The sequence below is a fragment of the Watersipora subatra genome, chromosome 4, assembly GCF_963576615.1.
Source record: "Watersipora subatra chromosome 4, tzWatSuba1.1, whole genome shotgun sequence".
NCBI classification, from domain to species: Eukaryota; Metazoa; Bryozoa; class Gymnolaemata; order Cheilostomatida; family Watersiporidae; genus Watersipora; species Watersipora subatra.
In genome coordinates, this window is record NC_088711.1 from 25,408,050 (window position 1) to 25,427,346 (window position 19,297).

At 34.5% G+C, this 19,297-nt stretch overlaps 2 protein-coding genes across 4 annotated transcripts; one reads left to right on the plus strand and one right to left on the minus strand.

Annotated features, from left to right (window-relative positions):
- Nucleotides 1-444: 444 nt before the first annotated feature.
- LOC137393745 (ragulator complex protein LAMTOR3 homolog) lies at nt 445-14,049 on the minus strand. Of its 3 annotated transcripts, none has more exons than XM_068080429.1 (7): nt 13,912-14,049; nt 4,400-4,465; nt 4,050-4,087; nt 3,293-3,354; nt 2,064-2,209; nt 1,599-1,671; nt 445-1,015 (listed from the first exon to the last, which is right to left on the minus strand). In XM_068080429.1, the coding sequence occupies exons 2-7, from the start codon at nt 4,436-4,438 to the stop codon at nt 921-923; spliced, it is 453 nt and encodes a 150-aa protein (XP_067936530.1). In that variant the 5' UTR covers nt 4,439-4,465; nt 13,912-14,049; the 3' UTR covers nt 445-920. The 3 variants fall into 3 exon arrangements, with proteins under 3 accessions (XP_067936530.1, XP_067936531.1, XP_067936532.1); XM_068080430.1 differs by having other exon boundaries at nt 4,400-4,462; nt 13,912-14,047; XM_068080431.1 differs by having other exon boundaries at nt 13,907-13,984.
- Nucleotides 14,050-14,209: 160 nt separating this feature from the next.
- On the plus strand, nt 14,210-19,162 carry LOC137393583 (surfeit locus protein 6 homolog). The gene is made up of 3 exons (XM_068080208.1): nt 14,210-15,361; nt 15,544-15,660; nt 18,759-19,162. Exons 1-3 carry the CDS (start codon nt 14,357-14,359, stop codon nt 18,978-18,980), a joined length of 1,344 nt encoding a protein of 447 aa, XP_067936309.1. The 5' UTR covers nt 14,210-14,356; the 3' UTR covers nt 18,981-19,162.
- Nucleotides 19,163-19,297: the final 135 nt, after the last annotated feature.

Sequence of the window (19,297 nt, forward strand, 5' to 3'; positions counted from 1 at the left end):
ATAATTAGTTAAAATCTTCACCAGACAATTTCCAAAGTTTACAACTTGGATTGATATATACATGTACTAGTAAAGGGGAAATATCTGAAGCTTGTGAACTCAATGAGTTGAACAAATATAAGGTATGTCAACATCTCAAATAGGTAACTGGAGTTTTGTTTGACAGCAACCCTTCAGCATAGGAAATCAGGCCTTGGTATAAAGCTGCTAACAAACACGCTAGAATATCTGAAATATTTAAATGGTGTCTTTGTAGCATTTTAGGTGACATTATGAAGAAAATTATTAAAATCAAGCTGCTTGGAAAAAAGACTCAATTTTTTCATCATATTATGTGATGCCAATCGGCAATGTAGAAATTCTATTTGGTGAAAAGATGGCTGGCTTTAGAGTCTACAGAGCACTAAGTTTCTGGTCAGTTAAACATTTACACAGACATATTCACATATATATATATATATATAGTAAAAATAAAGGGTGTCAACGTGGATCATACTGGATGTTGCATATTCCTCAAGTCCTCACTAACAGAGGTTTATTATATTCTGTCATGAACTCACAAGCTGGTTGCGCAATAATAACACTTAAAAAGTCATACAAGAATTAGTGACACGGCGATGTAAGAATCCTAAGCTATTTCATCTGAACAAAGTTGTGTCAATAAAGATATCTTTTCTAGAGTCCCTTCAGTTTGTATCGAAACTTCTATGAATGTTTAGCTCTATTCACTTGTTTTCTGAGCAAACTAATCTTGTCTATCATTTGAGTCTGCCAGAAAACCTTCAAAAAGTTTTGTGAACAAACCGCATGCACTTGTGTTGAGCAATTTAACTACAGACAGACGAATGCATAGAAAATGTTTTGAAGGAGCACAAGCTAATCTGCCAGTCATATTTATAGTACATGGATGAGTCTTCAACTCATATCATGCCAGGATTTCGTGAATCTCTCAGTACTTCCTTATCTATATGACGAGTTATTGTTCGCCATAAATCCCTGCTATTGATGAGCTCACCTGCAGCAGAAAAGATGAAAATAACAGGTCATTGAGCGATTTATAGCTTACAATGCACGAGTTTTATAACAAACACCAAACTGCATTAAATTATAGCTTGGTTTGGTAACTGTTCCTTACAAAATTGACAAACCTGTCTGGAAAAATTGGCATAAAAAGCAAACGTTGCAAGCTGAAATGTCTGGCTTCATTCCCATATTTGACAAACATGAACTGTGATGGTATGTTGGAGTCACCAAGTGCTCTATTTGAACAAAGCTCATTGAAAGGCCGAGCTAAACAAAAAAAAAGATATTACCCTATACGATGTAACAAAAAACATAAAATTCTAATTATCTCTACTACATGAAGATTCCTCTATAAAAAATTTGTAATGCTAACGCATGTAACTGCGCAAGCGTTAACCACAAAACACTAAAGTAACATTATTCAAGATAGTCAACCATCTATATGACTTCATGGCACAACTGGTAATAATATCATCAATAGTAAAAGGTACTGGATTCAATTCCTCGATGCTCTGAATCAAAGCTTTATATGCACCTATAGAGGCTAGTTGTCCGTAGGCAAATGATATACTGACCTATATTTGCATCGGCTGTAGCAAAAAGAGTTACTACACACTGATGCAGTGGTAACTCATTGAACTGTATGACCTGGAAAAAAGCAGAGCATCTGGTTGGAGAGATGGCTAATGTGGGTCAGCAACACAACAACAATACTTTATAGCACTTCAAGCTTTCGCAAACAAGATGTCAGACAACAATTTTAGAAAAATTGAGCAGCAAAAATGGTGACATGACTACATTTATGAATACATCTGAAAAGTCAGGAATCACGCGCTAATAATACTCCTCAGGCTATTACAGATCATTAACTTCCTGTAAATTTTCTGTTTATAAAAACTACATTATGTATTCTTCTGTATCTATCAGTTTTGTCCATATCTAAATACAATACACACATGGAATTGTATTCTCCCACACATATTTCAACTGCTTTGGAACTACAAAGGAGAGGATAACTCCTTACAAGCAATGAGACTAACCTGATAATGTTGATAAGAGGCTATGAATGTATCACTGGCACCAATGCCGAGTTTGTTTGCCTGATCACTCATGTTACTGAAGGCACTCGCTATCTGACTGTGCTTGGCAAAACTTTTGGAAAGATTTTTTGCGCTCCGCGACCACTCTGCAACCAAATTACATATCATGTCCAGCTTTTAGTTTACTCTGCAACAAGATCACATATCTATGTCTATGACTAGCTCTTAGTTTACTCTGCAACAAGATCACATAACTATATCTATGAGTAGCTTTAAAGTGACAGTAGGTGCGCCTACAACATAAATAATCCATTCCAAGGAACGTTTACGTCATAGGAAATTTACGTTATAAGAACAGTAAAATACATGTTAATTGCCTAATCCATTCCAAGATCTTTCCAAACTCTTCCCTTTTGGTCATGCAAAAAGGAAAAGCTTGACTTACGGTAACTTTTTTAATTTGTGGGCTGTACCGTAACTGCAGTATTATTAGTTTGCACAGACAACTTTTCTCCTTTTTATGATCAATCTCACTGGTTTTATAGACCATGATTGAGGTAATTTTACAACAAGTTGATGGATACTGCACATTTTCGAAGTTCATTTACAACGATTTTCTTATTTGTTCTAAACAGCAGTCTATTCTGCAAAGTAAAACTAATAACAAATATTTTGTACGACTACAATAAGGCAAAACAACAAAATATTAATTTTTTACTATAAAAAGCAATTCTACGTGTTCGTCTTCTATCAGTATCCAGGGGTCAATGTTAAGATAAGAGATAACGTTTGATGATACTCCAACTCATGACATTCAGATTGGTAGACCGACGCCGTAACACCTGCACCAATCGCTTACCTTTGTATTTATGAACAATTGCGCAGATATCCTATTCTCCTTTTTGTTGACACATTTAACGATCTATTACGATGAACTAGAATGTTGCAAAAGTTATATATAATAGATATAACACTATAAAGGCGGCGGTTTTTCTTTTGCAAGTGCGACGAGATAAATTAACATTCAAACCGAATTTGAAAACTTGCCCCACTCGACGTTATATGGAATTTTTTACCTAGTACGAAACTAAAACTTCACACGATTTTTTGCGTTATCTGGAATTTATATTATAAGAGGTATACATTATAGGTGCGTCTACTGTACAAGTGATAGCAAAACTTAGATAGGGACACAGCTTTCCATTCCACACATTCAAATTATAACTTACCTTGAGCAATAGGCACTCCATCCCGATCTGTAATAGCTATACCTAGTAAATCCTGCTCCTGCCTATAATATGATAATATGCAACGAAATAATTATTTCGACAAAGCGCAGAATTTACAATAGCTACCAGCAACATCTTATTTTTACAGGTAAAATTGAGTCCAAGGCTTAAAATTGCCATTTTATTATATAGGTAGATACATTTTTGGCCTTTAACACTGTACCTTTGGACACTTAATTGAAATAACAGATAATAGAAAGGTACAGACAGATAACAGTTTATGGTGGCTGATGAGAATAAAAATAATGTTGCCAACTTGTTTCCAATTTTTTTACATTATCACGCTATGACAAATCGTATTGAAACCCCAAACATTATAATAACTTTTTTGAGCCGCTAAGTGAAATGATGAGTTCATGAACTTCTCAACATTTTCTAGTGCTTCATGAAACTGCAGTAAAATATGTGTATGTATACAAAAATATGTCATACGCCCCCACATCAATACGGAGGGGAAAAATGCCACATGTGTGCCTGTTGCACAAAACAGCAGATTAACCTATTGAGGTTGCTAACAAATATTTTGGTTATAAATAGTAAAATAATTGAGATGGTTCTAAAAATAAGGCCGTTTCATAACATTTTGTCCCCACTCTGCATTAGAACAGGTGCTCCCTAACGCTCATAGGGAAATACACAGTAAACTATGTACAAACATCAAATTCCTCAATGATGAGGAAGAGTCAACAGAACTTACATGATCAGCTTTTTCATATACTCAGTCAACCGTTGTTCCTACAAACAATAAAAAACACTCTAAAGAAATTGCACTTTGATTTGCAGGGGTGAAATGTACATTGTGCGATATCATACACATTTCCTACATAATTGTTTTAAGAGAGAAACACTGCTAAAAGTATTTCTAGGTATCAGCATTTTTAATCATTTCATTGCAACAGTACTAGCGCATCATGTAATTCCTAAATAGCCTTCAACGAAGGGTAAATAATCAAATTCCTAACAAGCTACACTTTATGTTAACAAATTTGGATAGACAGATGAAGAATTCAAAAGCAACAGGCTGTATCGAGACATAGATAGACGCACCTGCTGGTGGACCTGAACAGCTCCTTGAGAATCCTTCATGATGAGCTACCAATCTTCAAGTACCTGCTATGACACCAGCGCAATTACAGATCTGACTCGATATCCATCAAACTAACGTGCTGACTCGTTAAAATTCAGTCACGACAGCAAAAAAGGGAATACTTTGTTCATTTAGACATTGTTGCCAGCTGCCTAATAAACACAAACAGTGTATCAGCACTTGAAGTTGTTATTTTACTTGCACATTAGTAAGCTTTTGTTTACTTAGGAAAACATTTTACATCTTGAATCTTTTTACCAAACATAAACATCTGTATATTTTACTTTTACAAGGTTGGCTTGAATTTAGACACAAAATAAATAAAAAGAAATACGTTCACTTTGAATATGTGAGAGCGCAACAACCTACATGATCTATATTAAAATGTAGAATTCAGACTGTGAATATTATATGTTTAATCATAACTGAATTAAGACGTGTGCAATATATGGCTTTAATTAATTTGAAAATGATTGATTTGTGGAACAGATCAATGCTGCAATCCTAATGATGTAAAACTCTGCAAATAGAGTTTGTGAAATTCCTTGAGAAACTTGTTTAGTATCTGTGGATAAGGTTGTGAGAATGTGAGCTCTACCAATGAGCAACAACCAAAACCTCTTAGAAGGATGTCCATAATGAAATATCGCCTGTCAACTACTATTATAGTAAATTTTTGATTGTTTTGATAATCAATTGTAATGATACTATTTTCAATTGTATTGATAATTTTTATAATTTATCGGGCGAGCTTGTGTGCAAAGGCAAGTGTTTTTAAAAGTTTTTAAGCTCCCAAAGAGTTGAAGTACAACAAGCAAATGCAGAGATTGTTGAAATGTGTTATGGATGTGCTAGGTTGAAATGATTGTGTAAAGTCTGATTGTTTAAGGGCTAGATCTACATCGACTACTGCATTTAACACAGTACAATGCAAAAATAATAAGACATCAAATATGCTGCAGCATAGCAAGAACTTGGAGATAATGGACAAGTTGTAAACAGATACAGTCACACCTCGACATATGAGTGCCCCTATATGCGAGAAAATCAAGATATGAGCAGTATTTCAAGCAAGTTTCTTCCTTGAGATACGAGTAATCTTTAAGATACGAGCCGGTCCTCAAAGGTCACTATATGGCCAAGTATGCGAGAGGCCGCTTTTGGGAACAGCATTGCTCGGTCTTCTCAAATTAGTTTGAAAAGCATTTTTAAAAGGTCAGCTAAAGGTTATAGTGAACACGAGACAAAAAGCGTTAAACCAGAAACAAATAATAAAAAGGTAAAATGATAAAACTAAAGTAAGTCTAGTATTAGATTAAAACTTAGCTCTAAGAATGTGTTTAGTAAGTTAAACTCATTTAAGTTAAACTCAGAGTTCCTGTTACACAGCGTCACAAAAGTTTTGTGTATCGAATGCGTTGCTGTCAAGTCTTTCTCGGACTGCAGTTGGTTACTACGTCTGTCTCGAAGGTAAAAACTTACAGTAGTGTACATAGTAATGTTACATTTTATTGCAGCAGATTTTAACAACTAAATAGGTATTTGTTATTTTGTTAGGGTGGGTACTGAATTAAAACAATTAAAAACGCATAATCGCCAATAAAGTACTATATATATATATATATTTTTAAGGCAATATCATGCTTTATGTGTTTTTTATAGTATGGTAATGGATTAGCTTGTATTTGGTTATTTTATATACTAAGAAGTAGTGACTTGAGACACGTGCAAATTGACATGCGAGCTCAGTCCCAGAACGCATTTAGCTCGTATGTCGAGGTATGACTGGATAATCTACATTATCCAAGTTTAGAAATGCAGTTTGGTAAAAATGGTTCCACATGTGCTTCTAAAGGATTATTAAAATCGTGAATGCTACCATAAACTAGCCCTTTTTTAACACGAGCTGTTGGACATCTGAAAGATTAAAATGAAAACGTCTAAAACATTATAGAGTTTGAAGTCAAAAATGCTGCTACAAACTGCCACCCACAACAGCTTAGAATAGAGCTATCACCTTTGCAATACATTAATAGAGCTATCACCTTCGCAATACATTAATAGAGCTATCACCTTCGCAATACATTAATAGAGCTATCACCTTTGCAATACATTAAAGATGTTCAAGAATGCGGCGACTAGCCAGAAACTTCAACAAGAATAATTCAAAAAAGCACCTTGTTGCAGGAGTTGTAACCATAATCGCATTATCTATTTGCATTGCTTTCATTAACGCATTATCTTATATATACTTAACACTAATTTTATTCCCATTTTTTGGCCTAAATTAAAGCACTGTTGGATGACGCACAATTATTTTTAGCAAATGCAAGGTTTGCCTCAAAATAATCTGTTTCACTACAATTGGATACTTTTCAGAGTACTTCATTTGCTCCCAACTTGTGCAACTAAACATGACCATGTCAGTTGTGAGGCTGGGTTGAAGTGCTCTATACCATATAAATCTAAACTGTTCTAAAGAAAAGATACGATAGGTGGCACATCAATGAGATTCTGATATCACGCATCCAGCTTTAGACATCTATTGCTACAATGCAATTAGTTAAAACTTCTTAGTATATTTGTCAGTGCCATGCCCTTTGTCAGAACCAGATTGGAATTTTATACTAAGCATAGTTGTTAATATGGAACTACTAATGAAGGCCCAGCGTTGCCATATAATAAAAAAGTCTTCAAACACAAATTTATTTTCATTATATATATACACCATTTACCATTCTAACTGTTAAACTTCACATCATGAGAAAAGTGTTTTTGTGCAGTTCAAATGAATTGAGAAAAAAAAATAAAACAAGTTTTTCAACTTCTTCAAACAATTAACTTTTAAACTTCCTATAATAAATGAAATGTTTTGTTGAAATAATTTAGAAGGAAAAATAAAACTGTAAAGGTATTAAAATGTAAATGTAAAATCATTAGCAATTAATGTCTAAATATAGTCTGTTTTACTATGATTACAACAGAAAATTATTTGGTATACAACTATATGATTTTATTTCGTTTTAGTGTTGACATTAAATATCAGATACGTTAACAATGTTAACCGTAATGACTATAGTTACCTACAATAACTTTGGTGCAGTTTGTGGCTATCATCTGCAAAAAAATGTGACATTACAATGTACTACACGCAGAGTTCTTACCTTCGAGACAGACGTGCAACATAAACGATGAATCTAACTTAAATGAATCTAGCTTACTAAACACATACCTAAAGAGAGTTTTAGTATGTACTTTAATAAACTTCAAACCTTCAACTAAAATGTTATTACTTATCTGTTAGCTAATCAGTTTTAACCATGAAAATTAACGCTGAACTGAGATAACAGCAAAATAGCATACCAACATTTTTGTTATTTCGTCGTAATCTGTACAAAAAACGCCAAATTTTAATTTCGAGAGAAATCATTGTTGATTCGTATGGTGAAGACAGAAAAGCAATGTGTTTAATAGTTGGTCAAGGGCATTGTTACCCATGGGCGCAATGTATCAATTAATACATCATTTAGCGTTTGCAATCGAGAAAAGGGTATACGGTATATGATAATGACGATAGAATTGTAAGGACTGTGTAGCTCAGTGGTTAAATTCGTGGTTAGAAACATGTGGTTGCGATCTCTGTGAGTTCATATCCAGTACGAAGCAAACTTTTCATTCCAATATTTCAATACCTGTAGCTAGACAGATCGAATCGTAGACCAAATCACAGACAGACACTGATATATACAGTATATATAGGTCCTTACTTTCAAGCAAGAGCTCCTTTTCTTGACAGAGGCTGATTTCAAATCGCAATATTCAGCAGCAAACATTAATTAGTGCTAAACTAAACTAGCGTTAAAACTTTAGAGCCTTTGTCTATTGATAGTAAGTTAAGTGCATATATTTTTTACCTTCACTAACTGGCTAATGCTTCTAGAAGACACTAATGTAGCACCATCATACTTAGAGTCTGCCGTGGGAACAGCCTTTTACATAATCCGACTGCATTAAAAACTGAAGCTGCAGGCGCATAATAATATACATACAGTACACCCTCAGGATACGATCACCCTGATATATGATTTTTTCACCTTACGAAGTGGAACATGATGATTTTTTTACCTCGCCATATGAATCTTATTTCACTATACGAATTCAACAAAATAACAAAGACCCCGAAATGTTTATGGCCGAAAATATTTTCACAACACCTGAAAGAGACACGATAACGATGTGTAAAACAATAATATTTTTTCTTTTAAACCAGTAACAAAGTTGGAGTTGCGATACTTCAAACAGAAGGTTTGTTGGTCAGACAACTTCTCGTAACCTGTTAACAAAAAACCACTTCATAATAAAGCCAACATCGTTTGGCCTTCTTTGCCAAATTAGGTAGAAAAAGGTTTACAACAGGCCCGCTAAAACTTATACTGAAAGCAAAGACAGAAACTGATAAGTGATAAAATTTTAGTGATAAAAAGTTTAAGTACAAAATAGTTAAAAATACATACTAAAACTTAGCTTCAAGTGTGTCTTTGTTTAGTAAGCCTTATTTAAGATGAATTCAAGGTGCGTGTTATATGTACGTCTGTCTTGAAGGTAAGAACTCCCTATGGTAGATTATAGTGTTATATTTTATTGCAGATCATAACCACTAAATACAATAAAGTTACTGTAGGTAACTATAGTTACTAAAGCTAATATACTACTTTGTTACTAATTTATAATATGTACAGCACTTATACAAATATAAAATCTTGATGATTTTTACCAAGGGATATTTGCATCATACAATTATCATGGTTTCTATACCACTACATACAATTTTTTTCGCTATACGATGGCAACCCTGGAACGGATCAAAATCCTACACTGAGGGTGCACGGTACTTTGATTTTGAACTAAGCAAGTTCAATTGCGCTTTTTGGTATAGTAGAAAATTACAGCTTCAGCTTAGATCGGTGTTACTGTGTACGTGCTAATTCACAAGTATTCTGTGTAGAAAAAAGATTACCAACAGGCTCAAATGCTCATAAAGCCAAAAGTGAGGTCTAGTGTTGAATATGATGCGAGTTTCTGCAAGGTCTGTCACAAACAAACAGCTTCAATGCTGGCACAAGTACAACTGCCTTCATGTAGCGATTCCAAAGTTATACCGAAAGGCTAAAGAATGAATAGCACAATATAGAACACCTCAGAACTGATCTTACAACCAAATACACGAGTCGAATACCTTAGGATAGGCAGTAATTAGCATGAGTCCAAGCGGAGACTAAAAAGAATATTTAAAAATCTTGATACTAACTTTCATAATCCATATCAGGAAAGTCAGACATTCAAGCTGATGTGACCTAGCCAGAAAACGTTATCTTTTTGAATAACGTTACAAAAAGCTAGCATGCGGATTCACAGCTGAGGGTCATAGATTCATCCGAAAACAAACTGTTAACCATACAAACATCATTTTTGATAACACGTCAGTAACATGGCTCTGTAAGTTATTTAAGACCCAACACTGAAGTACTTCAGCATGTATAATGATTTATGACAATGTTTTTCATTGAAGTTTTAATGCTTTACTAAATTTATCTAGCGAAATATGCTAAGACATGCATGAAATAACTTTTCGAGGCATCGACTTGAATCAGTTTTAGACATACAGAAGTGCTTTGATGTCACGAAGAACCATAAAATAAAAAAGGATTATACTAGTATAGGAAGAATTACAGAAATATAGTGTAGCATATTACTATTATTGTATGTATTGAAAGCTTGCATGTTTGCAGATCCACTAAAAATTTAAGTGTACTCAATTTGGAAAGATTAAGGTTGTCCTTAGTCTACTCTGTCAAAGTACATTCCCCCGATCTTATTATAATACTTTCAAAATGCATTTTACTATTTATAGAATCAGCTCTTGAAACACTATGTATGAAATGTTATATTATGTCACTGTTTTATTACGGCTTTTGACTTTCTGAAAGTTCTTATTAGAATTGTTCACCAAGAAACATTTACAGCGGTCAGTCATTTATGTGAGTTTATAGCAAATGAAGATTTTTAGCCTTATATTAGGAATAAACAAATTAGTCTGTTTTGAACATGCTCTATGCAATGAATGTGCCTAGTCATAAAGGCCCTAAAAATCAGCGATACATTTAGGGATTAAACAATACTATGACTTTTATGCTTGACGGTTAATCCTTTCGATGCCGTAGACGCATAAATGCGTTTTCTATGGTCGGGTGCCGTAGACGCATAATTGCAACTTTCCCAGCGATTGCGTAGTAAACTTCATTTGATTATTCGTTGACAACATAACCCACGGTCTTTAAACCATAACTGCCACGAACAACTTTTATCATATTTACTAGGTAAATCAGACATGCTGATTCCGATTTTGTAATCAAAATAAAGATTAGGCCACTAACTTTCAGAGTAATGAAGAACTTTTTATAGCGTTTTAATATCGGTCTCGAAAACAACACGATCGGCATAACAAGCTCCGCCCATAAATACTTGACGTAACCTAGCTTTTTAGGAACAGAAGTTACGTAGGGATGTTTAGACCGATTTAGAATAATAGAGATGGGTGTTTTAAAATCCATTAATATCTAAATTCAGCCTTAAAAATAATATCAGTCTTTTCTGAAAGGTAGATAAGCTATTTAGCATTGCATATTTAAAAAGCGCAATAACAACGCTAGCTCGTGATAAAACTGCGCTTTTTGAGCTCATTTTTCTCGGCGTCCAGCCCATTTAAACGTCATGTAACAAGCTGCGAGCAATTTTAAATAGTTTATATCCGTTTCATAAAAAACTGAAACTATTTTACAGGCTGGATTTAGATAATAATGGGTTTTAAGACACCCATCTCTATTATTCTAAATCGGACTAAACATTCCCAACTTCCGTTTCTGAAAAAGCTAGGTTTCGTCACATATTTATGGGCGGAGCTTGTAATGCCGATTGTGTTGTTTTTGAAACGGATATTGAAATGCTTTAAAAACGCTTAAATGACTTTGAAGGTTAGTGGACTAATCTTTATTTTGAGTACAAAATCGGAATCAGCGTGTCTGATTTACCTAAAAAATACGATAAAAGTTGTTCGTGACAGTTATGGTTTAAGACATTCATGATATTGACAACGTTGTCCGAAGATATCTCTATAAAATTTGCCTAAAGTAACGAAGCAATTTTAAACTTTTGTTTGAGAACTACTTACCTAAAACGAACAATTTTTGTGTAAGCTTTGCTAAGCACCGCACGAGTCAGAAAACAGGTAATTACTTATGTTGATCACGTTATAGCCAATTTAGATCTTTGTGATTATACAGATAATTAAAGTAGCAGCAGTGACTCTGATAGTGGTGAAAGCAATAGTTTTGTAAGAGTAAGGAACATTGTGGAGGACCGTCTTAGCGATCGCTTCGCATAGCTTTATCATCGCACAAAGTATGGATACAAAATTTTTTTTGCATAGCAGTGTTAGATAAAATGTTGGCAAAATAAAATATGCTACAAAAAATGTTCTAGATAGAGTTTGAAATTGAAAAAATATTGTATACATATCATGAAGCAATATTAGCAATTTTCGGTAAAATGGCTGGCACTAGGCCGATAGCTAAATTTGTACATGGATGGCACTGAAAGGGTTAATACAGCGCATGAGTCTATATTTTTTAGTGTATTACAGCGTCTTGCACCAATGTGCTCATTTCAGCAAAAGTCTTTTTCAATACAAACAGTAACGTGCCTAAGACTCAACCTTATTTGAAGCACCTACCATAGGCATCTAATTACCACAATGTTTTGTATGATAGTTAATAGCTCTGAATGCATTATGTAGATGTATGTTTTGCCTTTTATCAAGGTGAATGATTTCAAAACACTAAATAATAATTTGTTGCTCAAAATCTCATTTTTAGAATAGGCATTACTATTTCACAATTACAAATAGGCGGCGGGAACGACTGGTTGATGGCATATTAAAAAATCATGGTGTCAAGAAATTAAGTTTTTTTCAAGTCAAGGTACTTTTTATCAATCGTTTTAAAACTCTGCTTTTTCACACTTTGTTTTTTTTCTGCAACTTTTCAACCAATTTTCCTTCACCTTGCTATTTTACATTTGGCTTTATATTTACCCCTCCCTTAAGTTAGACTAAATGAAACATTGACATGTTGGGTTAATTTATTGACAGTATGACCAGTACCATCAAATTTTCACATTAATTGACAGCTTTAAAAACTTATTACACTATAATATGATGAAGTTTGAATTCGCTAAAGTGAGAATCAAAAAGGTCTAAAGATGTTGTAATGCTGCTGTATGAAAGTGTTAGCAAAAGCAGGTAGCATAATGGAGAAACGCCTAAACACTGAAGAGATATGTAATACATATTGCAATGAACAAAAACACCTAGTAGACGACAACAGACAAGTAGTAAATACAGTCATCATATGCCCATTTACCAGCGAATTAAAAACCTGCAGTAGAAGTAACCCATGAGAAAAGAGACATCAATCGATGTGCCGGACAGCCATTAAAAAAATTAAACTTCTACCAGACACGACTAAAACAATTAGAGTTAGTTATCACTTCCAATCAGTAAACTCCCATGACGTACTTAAGACAAGTCTAGTCAACTGCTAACCCTCTGCAACATGAAGAACAGAACCTGAGTGTCTGAACACCTTCTTACAGGCTAACCGAGATATCTATATAAGATAACAGCTCCAATGACTCTGTCTCTCTCTTTTCCAAAAGCTTGCTGAGGCTCTCTTTCTCCTCTCTGCCTGCTAAGGCTCTTTCCTCTGCTTGTAAAGCTTCTCTTTCTCCCCTGCCTGTACAGTCTTTTACTGCACCACCTGCTACCCTCCTTCTCTTGCCTCTGCCAAGCCTCTCCTCCACTTGCCTACAGAGACTCTTTCCCCATCTTCATCTGAACTTCTTCTACTTTACTAACTCAATTGCTGAGCCTCCCTATCTATGGATCCTCGGTTGACTGTCGAGACTCGCAGCCGTACGACACCGAGCAAGAAAACTTGATGTTCGTTCGAGTAAGGGGGTAACTTTTATTGGCTATTTTAGGCTTTTGTGATTAATATTATTGTTTAGCATTTTTTTAGTTGTGTAGTTAGGTTGTTTGACATATAGAATAAAGAATTAACGTTTAGGCCTATTGGTAAATATCAGTATTGCTTACAAAAGGTTAAAATATTCACGAGTGCCTGAACCAGTAATAATAAAATTAGTTCACACAAGCTGAGCAAAAGTGCACAAACTAAACATGGTCAAAATAGAATAAGATGAAAAGGAAATTCAACACTGATGCGTGTAGAATCGGATTAATTGTGTATAGGTTCTCCCTAAACACATATGGCAACGCTGTGGAAAGCGATTCATTCAGGTTGAATAATAATAATATCAAACCGATTAACACTACGAACATAATTTAGTACCTAACGTTTTGAAACGCTAGTCTACAACAAGCTTGCAATTGACTTCCAGCAATGAGAACAGAACGTATTTTAAGTATGGTATGCAACCGTACACGCATCACATGATCGCGTAAAGCGAAAGCAAAATGTTGTAAATATCCCCCAATCCGTTTTAATGACGTTCGAAGCATACAGGGAATGTATTGGCTAATTTCAGCTCACAGAACTGAATAACGATTTTATACTCCTGATTAACTCTATGATTAGCCCGCGTGGAAAGTTGGTCGTATGTATGCGGGAATAGGGCACTGCTAACATCCGAAAGCATGTGAAAAAAGTTTCCAGAAGCTTTGAAAACTATTTGGTATATGGCATATTTGTGCAGTACAACCCGTTAAAGGATTTCAAGATCTGTGTACTCAGCTCAGTGAGAAATAGCGTATTTATCTTTTTTTTTCATTAGTGAAAGGAATGCCTAATGATGAAAAAAGCTCGCTTTGTAGTAAAGATAGGGCAACAAAGTTGACGGCTACCAATCTGTATTTTAAAAACCTTATTGATTTGGTACCGCCTCAAGCGTATTTTGATGTCGAAAGCAAGGAAATTCTATCTAATCACAAGGTGTCGTGTGAAATTTCTCAAGCCAATGGCAAAAAGTTGAAAACACACACAGACCGAAAGAACGAAAAGCACTTGAATAAGAAAGCGAAACTCAACCCAAAGACGCCAACCAAGACATCTGAACTTCAGCAGATACTTCCACAACTGAAGGAACAGACTGCTAATGTAGCGATTTCTAGCGATTTGCTTAGAAGCTCTACAGACAGTAGTGTTACGGTTAGCCAACGTGGCGATAAACAGAAAGCACCACCCGCTTTGCACAGTAATCGAGTCGAGAATTGTAATGGTGATGTGGAGAACGCTGCTACAAAAGCGAAGTTAAAAAGAACCAAACAAGTGGCTAAACACTTGGACAACGCTGAAACTAATGAAGAAACAGCAACTGCTGTTTTAATAGACGCTAGTAATAGTTCTCCCGATGAAAATTTTATTTTAACAGAAGCTGATAGCAGTGGCACAGTTTCTAAGCATTCCCCTGCTGGAACTGTTGATAAAAAATTACATCCTGATGAGTTACGTGAGAAACTTCGAGCTCGAATACTGGAGCTCCAACAAAAGCGTCAAAAAGGTATGACAGCTGAAGAGTTTTTGGAAAGCAAGAAATTGCGGAGAAAACAGTCCAAATTTAAACTGAAACAAAAACGAAAAGAAGCAAAGAAGCTAAAACTGTCGATTGAAAAGCAAGCCAAAAATAATCAACAGAAGCTTAATGGTCTGTCCGAAGTAAAAGATGATGCCAAAGCGTCTGGAGCTAGTAGCATTGTCTTCAGTAAATTTGAGTTCTCTGAGCAATCCAAGAAGCCTAAAGAAAAAAAAATAAAAAAACCCAAATCTTACAAAGAATTGTATGAAAAGGTTAGTTGTTTTAACACACTTCCTCAAGCTTTAAGGCTCAAAGTTTTTTTTAACTACATTGCTCGCTGTTATTTACTGATGATTACAGCATGTTCTCTGAAGTTTTAAATGTTAAAATTCTTAAAAAAATATGGTGCAGCGACCCATTATGCTATATATAGTTCTGACTTTGTATTAATAAGGTTACAAAAGACAAAGCTCAATTGGAAGAGCTACATGAATCAAATCCAGATAAAGCCAAGAAAATGGCAGAGAAAAATGCTTGGAGAAAGGCTATGGACCAATCCAAAGGTGTCAAAGTAAGTGCGGCAATGCAAAATGGCGTCACTGTAATGACAAGACTTCGCGTTGGTCATTGACCTGTGTTACTGCTTTTACGCGAGCTTGATAGACGCATTATAAATTATTTCTCTAGGAAATAACTCTTCATTAAGGTAAACTTGTCTACCCTATCACCACTTTTTCATAATATGTAGACTTTGCCATTGGTCCGTCTCCTTTGAATGAAAGAGCAAAGATGTTTTTAACTATATGAAAATCATTAGATTGAGTTATTGCTTTATTTTAGAAGGAACAAATAATCTTCAAAATAGCTAGTAAAACTTAAAAGATCAATGTCTTGTCTTACACGGAATGATACTCTATTACTTCACAACATAACTCATTTTATTAACCTTTCATTGCAATCTTAATAGGCCGATATAAATTCTGTAATGCCTAATTTTGTTATTTCTAAGATGGAATAAATACAAATTTTAGCTTATTACTTGTAGCCAGCTAGCTACAAGTAATAATCGAAAATTTGTAGCTCGTTTGTTGCTAGTTCGTTTTTGAGCTTTTAAGAGCTTGTAATCACATTTCCACATATTTGGCACCTACCACACAACAGAGTGAGACATGGTGAATCTTTTGATACCAAATAACTGTAATGTGAATTTTGTTGCAAGTCAACCTTTAACATGTATATTATTCTGTTACTAATTTTTAATGATGATTTTTACCAGGAGGTGATTGCATTAGATAACTACAGTGATTTTTATACCACTATGTACATCTATAGCCTAAGATATTTTCGCATGCGAAAACTGGCATGCCAATTTTCACACGCCAACACTGAAACGAACTAAAATCATATAATCGTATACCAAATAATTCTTCATTGTAATCGTCACAAAACAGACTATATTTAGCCATTACTTGCTAATGATTTCACATTTAAACACCTTTCCATTTTTATTTCTCCTTCTAATTTTTTTCAACCGAACACTTCTTACAAGTTATAATTTAAAACTTTTCTTTTAATTTATATCAACTACACAAAACACTTCTCTCATGATATGTAGTTTGAAAGTGAAAATGGCAAATGTTGTTATATGTTACATACAAATCAATTTTCTCTCCAGATACTTTTTTATTACCTGGGCAATGCCGGGTAGTACAGCTAGTTTATCTACTGTATAAATATAAATCTCAAAGTTTGTGTGTGATTCGGTATGTCCAGCTATAGCTATTAAAATCTTGGAATGAAGAATCTATTTAGCACAAGATTCAATCCCGGAACCTCCCATTTCCCAGACGATTTGCTAAACATTGAGCTACACGAGATTGATGAATTCAATGGACGATATATGTCGCTATGTGGGTGAAAAGACACATACCGGGCAGCGTTACGTCGCAATGTCATTTTATGCTTGCTCTCATGGCTCTTATTAGTAAGTTTAGCAACACTAGCTTATTTAAATTAGCCATTGGCAATGTGCCAGGCTATTGGCAAGTGGCAGGCAACTATGGTACCTGTCACTGTTTATAAGCTAATTTTTAATACTCGTGCAACACCGGCCATTCTGCTAGTCTACATATAAATCTAAGTGTTTGCTTGTCTGTGGTATGTCCAGTCGACAGCGATTGGTTAAAATACACACGCTTGCAGAGCTTGAACTACTAGAAGCAAACTACTAGAAGCAAACTACTAGAAGCAAACTACTAGAAGCACGCTTGAACTACTAGGAGAAAATGCCCTTATTTTCCCATTGGGCTCTTTATTATCCATGCAACACCGGGCATTCAACTACTAACAATATAATCATATTTCATTTTCCAGCGATGGTTTTGAAACTAGAAAAAAATATTTTGGCGACAACCCTCGCATTGCAAACTAAGCTGCGACATAAAGAGATTTTTTTCTCGAAACATAGTCATATGAAATATGATGTCAATGCAGGCGATTAACCAATGCATGAACACCAGACTAAAGCCCCTCTATTGGCGGCCATTGTAAAACATTTTCTCCATCTAGTTGCCAGGCTACATGTTTTGGTTACCGAACATGGCAAATAATTATTATACAAGGTCAAAGGTCAACTTTTATCTCTTTGGCTATCGAATTACAGCAATCGTTTTGTCAAGTGTGCTAGCAAAAATTCTAATAGATTTAAAATTTTGTCAATAAAAATTAGCTATTCTCCAAGGTCATCTGTTTAAAACATTTAACGCAAGCTCTGCTTTCATTATTAAGGATTTTGAATGGACTATTTTTTAGATAATCTAGCTCTAAAAATGGGGAATTATAGTATAATTAATATATAATAATATATCATATAGTATATAATAATAGTATAATTAATTATATAGCTTAGCAGCCGTTTCCTGTCAATATTTGCAACAATATTTGCAAAGATCGCTAATTTTTGTTTGTTCGTTTTCACGATTTGAAAATGTTGTTTAAACCAGGGCTTTTGTCAAAATTACTCAAAAATATTCAAAAAATACATCTCTTACTATAGATGTTATATTTGTGCTGTCAGGTAACCACTAAAACAAAATATTCAACCTTCAAATGCTTAGCACACGCTCAATGTGCATGCCGACTTCCAGTGTTTGTATTGTTGCATTTTGGTTTATTAATCAATTTGAAGATCAGTATTGTGAACAGTTACTCAATCGTTGCCAAATGATTTCACATCCAAGCTCTAGTTTATGATCGATTTTCTTCAGCTATGAAGTTTTTGTTCAAGTCACTCAATAATTTTTACCATTTTATTACAGCCTTCCTTTGACCAAACAGCATTGAAATTGTTTGTTGTCAGTTTAGTTAAGTGCTGGCAACTGCTTATTATACACCATTTAGCTATTATTTCTTTTACCTTTTATTATATTTTCCTCTTTCTTTGATTCAATCCGTTCAACAAACAATGTTGTAAGTTTTGCTGTATTTCCTTGATAGTTAAGATGTGCTGAGTTACGCTGTATATTTCAAATGTTGTATAAATTACCGTATCTAGTTTGTCAAACACCTGAGATTAACACGCGATGGGAACTCTTCTGATATGTAGTTGTTTTTTCATAAGTTTTGACTCAGCCAACCTTTTCTCCTACAAGCTTTGATCACAAATTATAGGTTAAAGATAATCCTGAGTTGATCAAGAGGAGTATGAAGAGGGAAGAAAAATTGAAACAGCGGTCACAGAAGAAATGGGAAGAGAGGAAGGCGTCTGTTGCAGATCAGCAGCAAAAGCGACAAGATAAGCGAAAGAAAAACATTCTTGCTAAAAAGCAAACAAAGTCTGATAGAAAAATAAAACTCGCTAAGAAAAAAGGTCGGATTGTTTCAGGGTTTTAACTAACAACCGAGTATTACCTTGATTTGCTCTATTATGAAATTTTTCTATGATCATTATGAACAGAGCTCATAAGTGTGCAACTTTGCACAAACAATTTTTACTCATCTACCATTTATGAAAAGGTAAGCCTTGTTTGAATGTAAATCAGATTGTAAATACATCGGATGATAAAGGGTCCATATTTATGTACCATTGGCATTCTCTTGCAAAAAACAACGTTTGGTTGGTAAATCAGTGACAAGCTAAATCATTTTGTCAGCAACATCGACATGCTAGCAGACAGTTAAGTTCTCAGTTCATTTTATATTTGCTCGTC

What these genes read in the sequence shown, in the direction of transcription:
- LOC137393745 (XM_068080429.1), bottom strand. Translation starts at nt 4,438, where the DNA reads ATGAAGGATTCTCAAGGAGCTGTTCAGGTCCACCAGCAG. An exon ending in CTGTTCAGGTCCACCAGCAG is followed by an intron (nt 4,088 to 4,399) that starts GTGCGTCTATCT and finishes TATTGTTTGTAG; the next exon opens with GAACAACGGTTGACTGAGTA. An exon ending in CCTCTTATCAACATTATCAG is followed by an intron (nt 1,672 to 2,063) that starts GTTAGTCTCATT and finishes GCTTTTTTCCAG; the next exon opens with GTCATACAGTTCAATGAGTT.
- LOC137393583 (XM_068080208.1), top strand. Translation starts at nt 14,357, where the DNA reads ATGCCTAATGATGAAAAAAGCTCGCTTTGTAGTAAAGATAGGGCAACA. An exon ending in ACAAAGAATTGTATGAAAAG is followed by an intron (nt 15,362 to 15,543) that starts GTTAGTTGTTTT and finishes TGTATTAATAAG; the next exon opens with GTTACAAAAGACAAAGCTCA. An exon ending in ACCAATCCAAAGGTGTCAAA is followed by an intron (nt 15,661 to 18,758) that starts GTAAGTGCGGCA and finishes CACAAATTATAG; the next exon opens with GTTAAAGATAATCCTGAGTT.